Here is a 6,760-nt window from a genome sequence, read left to right on the forward strand (position 1 = left end):
AGGGTTGGTGTGAATGGTGTCAACAGTACAGGGTGGGGGTGGTGGTGTGTAATGGTGTCAACAGTACAGGCTGGTGGTGGTGGTAATGGTGTCAACAGTACAGGGTGGTGGTGGTGTAATGTGTCAACAGTACAGGTGTGGTGGTGGTGTAATGGTTGTGTCAACAGTACAGGCTGGTGGTGGTGTAATGGTGTCAACAGTACAGGTGTGTGGTGGTGTAATGGTTCAACAGTACAGGTGTGGTGGTGGTTAATGGTGTCAACAGTACAGGCTGTGGGGTGTGTTGTAATGGTGTCAACAGTACAGGGTGGTGGTGGTGGTGTAAGTGTCAACATACAGGCTGGTGGTGTGGTGTAATCCGGTGTCAACAGTACAGGCTGGTGGTGGTGTTAATGGTGTCAACAGTACAGGCTGGTGGTGGTGTGTTAATGGTGTCAACAGTACAGGGTGGTGGTGGTGGGTAAAGTGTGGGTAATGTTTTCCTGGCACACGTTAGGTCCCCTGATACCAATTGAGAAACAAACATTTCCGACACCTTGTAGAATCCATGCCCCGAACGATTCAGGCTGTTCTCGAAGCACAGCGGTGTCAAGTTGTCTGGATGTCCTTTGGTGGTGGACCATTTTGATACACACAGGAAACTGTTGAGCGTGAAGAACACAGCAGCGTTGCAGTTTTGACACACAATCGGTGCGCCTGGCACCTACTACCCTACCCCGTTCAAAGGCACTTAAATATTTTGTCTTGCCATTCACTTTCTGAATGGCACACATACACAATCCATGCCCCATTGCCTCAAGGCTTAAAAATCTATATTTTACCTGTCTCCTCCCATTCATCTACACTCTTAGGGAAAAAATGATATCTAGAACCTTAAAGGGTTCTTCAACTGTACCCATAGGAGAACCCTTTGAAGAACCCTTTTTGGTTGCAGGTAGAACCCTTTCTACCTGGAACAAAAAGGGTTCTCTTTTGGGGACAGCCGTAGAACCCTTTCTACCTGGAACAAAAAGGGTTCTCTTTTGGGGACAGCCGTAGAACCCTTTCTACCTGGAACAAAAAGGGTTCTCTTTTGGGGACAGCCGTAGAACCCTTTCTACCTGGAACAAAAAGGGTTCTCTTTTGGGACAGCCGTAGAACCCTTTCTACCTGGAACAAAAAGGGTTCTCTTTTGGGGACAGCCGTAGAACCCTTTCTACCTGGAACAAAAAGGGTTCTCTTTGGGGACAGCCGTAGAACCCTTTCTACCTGGAACAAAAAGGGTTCTCTTTTGGGGACAGCCGTAGAACCATTTCTACCTGGAACAAAAAGGGTTCTCTTTTGGGGACAGCCGTAGAACCCTTCTACTGGAACAAAAAGGGTTCTCTTTTGGGACAGCCGTAGAACCCTTTCTACCTGGAACAAAGGGTTCTCTTTGGGGACAGCCGTGTAGACCCTTTCTACCTGGAAAAAAAGGGTTTCTCTTTGGGGACAGCCGTAGAAACCCTTTCTACCTTGAACAAAAAGGGTTCTCTTTTGGGGACAGCCGTAGAACCCTTTCTACCTGGAACAAAAAGGTTCTCTTTTTGGGACAGCCGTAGAACCCTTTCTACCTGGAACAAAAAGGGTTCTCTTTTGGGGACAGTCGTAGAACCCTTTCTACCTGGAACAAAAAGGTTCTCTTTGGGCAGCCGTAGAACCCTTTGGAACCCTTTCTTCTGAATTGAAGTGGATTAACAAGTGTCATCAATAAGGGATCATAATTTCACCTGGATTCACCCGGTCAGTCTATGTCATGGAAAGAGCAGGTGTTCCTAATGTTTTGTACACTCAGTGTAGATAGATATCTTGTCTCAGGAAGGAAAGATACACAGAGCATTTATCAGAAAAAGCAGGGAACTGTAATTTAGTATATCCTGCTGAGACAGACAGACAGGTAGTTTACTAGGCTGCACCTCAGCTGTCTGTCTTCCTGTCCTGCCTGCCTGCCCTGCCTTTCTGTCTGTATGCCTGTCAGTCTGGCTGTCTTCCTGCCCTGCCCATATACCTATCTGTCTGCCTCACCTGACCGGCCTGTCGATAAATTGCTACGATTCACGATCGTGAAGGGGGAAAAAATCGACTTACGTAAACATCTGCCCATGAACGTGTTTTTAAAGTGTCAGGTCAGGTGTTTTTATTTTAAGATATTGAGAAAGATACAATTTGATGTTATTGTGACACCATCTAGCTCCTTGATTGTTTTCCAACCATAGGACTATTGAATAGAAAATTGGAAGTTAATCATTACTGTAAATCAACGTGAAATAAATGGTGATATTTAAAAGTAAAAACAGAACTAAATATGACACGTTTTCCCAATCGCCAAAGTATGTATTTTCCTTGTACAAGCCCCAGCTCCATGGTTACCCTGAATAGCTACTTACATTCCATTAAATTGTCCTGACCTCTGGTGTGGATGCTATTCTTAATAACTACCGGAACTATAGCATAGTTTAAGAAACCCCACATATCCGGTCATAGGATATCAAACTTTATTATCTTACAAACAAGTTTAAAAAAAAGTAAAGATGGGACATTCACAGTTATATCAATGTGTCAAGTCAAGACCAAAGATTAAATAACATATTTGACGGTACTTACCCTGTACCCTCCCTTCCACAATACAACATTAGAAGGTTTGAGTGGGACATTAAAATGGTGCTCATCACACCCAGAACTAAAACTAATCAATAGCTTTAATCCAGACTTTGAGTCGCTGAATCCAAGGTTCTGGTCAATTTCATTTTAACTCRTGTTTTACTGAGGAAATAAACTGAAACTCAAAACTATTGAATTTAACAAATCTTCATWAAAAAATGTTATCCTGAATTAGTTGACTTGAAGTGGAATTGACCAGATTTGTTGTTGTTGTGCTGGGCRGGAACAAAAGCCTGCCCTAAGGCTGAAACCCCCAGTGTAGGGAGGAGCAGGGTAGCATAAAAGGGGTAAGGCTGGGATAAGGGGTTTGGTAAGGTAAAATATCTACCCGTATACAGCTCTTCATCAGAGAGACTGTAGAGTCAACCACATGTTGACAGTAAGGCTGGTTTCCCAGACCCAGATTAAGGCTCTACTCCTGAACTAAACAAAATCATAGTCAATGGAACATCTCCAGCTTCATCTGGGTCCAGGCTAAACCGTCTATGGAAAAAACCAGGGAGGAGAGGAATGGAGAGTAGCACTCTATACATGTTGGTGGGAACGAAAAACACCATCTGAGTAGTGATGACAGTGACTCACTGTTCAATAGAGTTGGACCCAGCCTGGCTTAAATAGTAAGACACATGAAAAGTGAAGGTGAAAGGGTAAAACGACAATGCTTCTATTTCGGGAATACCTCCGTGAGATGACAGACTGTTAAATGAGCTGGTATGAGTAATCAGTGTAAATAAGAATTTCACAGTGGCTAGGAGGGTGCCTTAAGGGTGGTGTGAGAATGTATAAACTAGGAGGTCTATAAGACTGGTTATTTTGGTTGGATGTATCGCTGGAAGTGTCCTCTAGTAAGCGGTGGGGTCGCTAGAGAAGGTCTATACAGAGGTATAGGGGAATTCACCTTGGAGAGGGATATCTATAAGAAGGGCTAGCATGTAGTGCGGTTACCTGGAAATGTGTCTATTTAGAGGACGGATTACCCAAATTTGACTTAGTGGAAGGTTCTATAGAGAAATAGAAAGGTGGGAGTATCAGTACCTTGGAAGGTCTATAAGAGGATGGGTTACCTGGAAGGCTCTAGAAGGCGGGCAAATGTTGAGGAAAAGATATCATGGTATATGTGTGTAGCAGAAACAAGGTGGCCTATCTAAGAGGATGGGTTTAACCAAATGGAAGGTCTAGTAAGACGGCATGTGTTACCTGGGAGTTCAGTATATAAAGTATGCTGGGTTACCTGGAAGGTCCTTTAAGCGCTTGGGCTTTAACTGGAAGGTCTTATGCAACAGTTGCAGTGATAGGGTGTACCATGTGAAGCCGTCTATAACAGTCTCGGTCTTAGAGGTTATTCTCTGCGTAAGGTCTATTAAAGCGGTTCGGGTTACGCTGGAAGGTCATGATTAAGGCGGGTGGGCCTGAGATTTAGAACCTATTGCGAGTGGTACTAAAGAGCGTAGGGTTTAACGTCGTGGAAGGTACGCTATAGAGCGGTGGGGTTACCTGGAAGGTCTAGGTACGAGCGGTGTGGGTTACCTGGGAAGCTTGTATAAGCGGTGGGTGTAACCTGTGAGCAGAGTCACTCACAAAGAGGGCTGAACGGGTTACGCTGGAAGATACTTAATAGCGCAAGGTGGGTTACACTGGAAGGTCACGTATTAAGAGCGGATGGGTCTACACTTAGAGCAAGGTCTATACAGCAGCGCTGGGGCTTACTGGCGGATGTGTCTATGTAGAGTCGGTGGGTACGGACTGGGAAGAAGGTGCTCTATAAGAGGTGGGTTTAGCGCGGCTGGAAGTCAGAAGTTAAAGCTGGACGGGGGGTTACCTGGAAGGGTCGTATAATGAGGCGGTTGAAGGTTAGCGACTGGAAGCTGGTATACGGGCATGAGCTGTGGGTCTGAGCTTGGGCACGAGAGTCCTATAAGCGCGCTAGGGCGTTACCTGGAGCGGTCTATCCTATTTCGTAAGACAGGATTTCATCACGCATACACACAACACACACCACACACACACAGCACACGACCCGTGTACACACCACACATCACCGACGACACACAGCACCACACGACAGCACACACACAGCAGCCGACACAGAGAATCGTTACACAATCGTTTACACACAAGAATGCAAAAACGCTTCAATCAACGGAGAAAAGAGGGAAAGGAGCTCTCCATCCGGTCTCGTCTCTTCCGCGCTCTTCCTTTTTCCCGGACAGGCACTTCTGTTGCCAGTGTTGATTTGAAACAGGGTTTTGATTTTGGGGAAATGATAGGGTGGAGTAAATAGGGCAAGGCGGATGAAAAGGACCATAGAGCGTTGGGAGTGCTGGGTGGGCACCGCTGTGTGGGGGGGCCCGGTCGAGTGGCTGGGCGGGCTGTGGGGGCGTGGGGGGGGGCTTGGTGATTGGGGGGCTGTGGGTGCTGGCGTCCCGCCGCCCTTGTCTGCGCCCTGTTCACGAGGGTTGGGTTACCGTGGAAGGTCTATAAGGAGGTGGGTTAACCTGGAAGGTCTATAAGAGGTGGGTTACCTGGAAGGTCTATAAGAGGTGGGTTACCTGGAAGGTCTAATAGAGGTGGGTTACCTGGAAGGTCTATAACGGTGGTTACCTGGAAGGTCTATAAGCGGTGGGTTACCTGGAAGGTCTATAAGCGGTGGGTTACCTGGAAGGTGTATAAGAGGTGGGGTTACCTGGAAGGTCTATAGAGCGGTGGGTTACCTGGAAGGTCATAAGCGGTGGGTTACCTGGAAGGTCTATAAGCGGTGGGTTTACCGTGGGGTCTATAAGAGGTGGGTTACCTGGAAGGTCTATACGGTGGGTTACCTGGAAGGTCTATAAGCGGGTGGGTTACCTGGAAGGTCTATAAGGGGTGGGTTACCTGGAAGGTCTATAAGAGGGTGGGTTACCTGGAAGGTCTATAAGCGGTGGGTTACCTGGAAGGTCTATAAGCGGTGGGTTACCTGGAAGGTCTATAAGCGGTGGGGTTACCTGGAAGGTCTATAAGGCGGTGGGTTACCTGGAAGGTCTATAAGTGGTGGGTTACCTCTTGAAGGCGATCTTCTGTCCGTCCTGAGGGGGAGCAGCTAGGAGGGGCATCTCACTGTAGTCCCTCTTGGGGACACTCTCTGATTGGTTCTAACAACACACACACACACACACACACACCTAATAAAATGTCATACCTCACACATCTTTGTTGCAGCAGCAACAGAAGTAGGTTACAGAATGCCACAGGGTTGGTGTCAAATCCATTTCAATTCAGGAAGTAACTGAAATTCCTTCCAGTTCTGTGCTTTTCAATGAGATAAAAAAAGCAATCTAAATGACTTGACCAACCCTGGGATACCGTGTAGCAGTCAGTTGACTTACCTGCAACACCACAGAGCTGTTAATCAGGGAGTCGTTCTGGTACGACGGGGGCTGCTGATGAGTCTGCTGTCGCTGTCCCACTTCATAGTTGAAATAAAACCTGCATTATTCCTCCCCTGCCCCGCTATCTTCCCCTCTCCCTCTCTACCCCCACGAGGACCCCTGTCCCACTCCCACCTCTACCCCCACCACGAGGACCCCTGTCCCACTCCCCTCCTCTACCCCACCACGAGGACCCCTGTCCCACTCCCCTCTAACCCCCCTACCTCCACCACCCCAACCCTGGCCTCCATCCCCTCTACCCCTCTACCCCACCCTCTCTCCACATCCCTAGGGCTCCCCCTGCCTCGGCCTCTCCAGGTGGGTTCTGCTGCCATAGCAGGGACTATCCCATCCCCACCCCATCCCCGGTGTTTTGATAACCAGCTGGATCTCCTCCTACTATACTACTACTACTAGAGCCTGGGCTCTCAGGCCTCCTGTGGGCCTTCTGCCTGATGGGGTAGAGCCTGGCCCTGGACCATTAGCTCTCTGGCCAGGGGATACAGAGGTCCTGGGACCTGAGGAAGGGAGGCTGGGTCTGGGCTTGGAGGGGGTGGTTTTGTCCCTAGGACCAGCTCCGGAGCGCTGTGGTATGGTGGTAGGAGGAGTGGCAGCAGGCTTGAATAGAGGGAGTTTGGTTTTTAACGGGAGTTTGCCTGTGGTGGCTTTGCTAGATG

At 48.1% G+C, this 6,760-nt stretch overlaps 1 protein-coding gene across 1 annotated transcript in view; it reads right to left on the reverse strand.

Annotated features, from left to right (window-relative positions):
- Positions 1-5,275: 5,275 nt before the first annotated feature.
- Positions 5,276-6,760, reverse strand: part of coil (coilin p80) — a 5,743-nt gene continuing 4,258 nt past the window's right edge. The window contains 4 exon segments of the mRNA XM_070440859.1: positions 5,276-5,334; positions 5,417-5,807; positions 6,042-6,135; positions 6,484-6,753. Coding sequence (XP_070296960.1) covers positions 5,712-5,807; positions 6,042-6,135; positions 6,484-6,753 — 460 coding nt within the window. The 3' untranslated portion in view covers positions 5,276-5,334; positions 5,417-5,711.

The sequence above is a fragment of the Salvelinus sp. IW2-2015 genome, unplaced genomic scaffold, assembly GCF_002910315.2.
Source record: "Salvelinus sp. IW2-2015 unplaced genomic scaffold, ASM291031v2 Un_scaffold3077, whole genome shotgun sequence".
NCBI lineage: Eukaryota > Metazoa > Chordata > Actinopteri > Salmoniformes > Salmonidae > Salvelinus > Salvelinus sp. IW2-2015.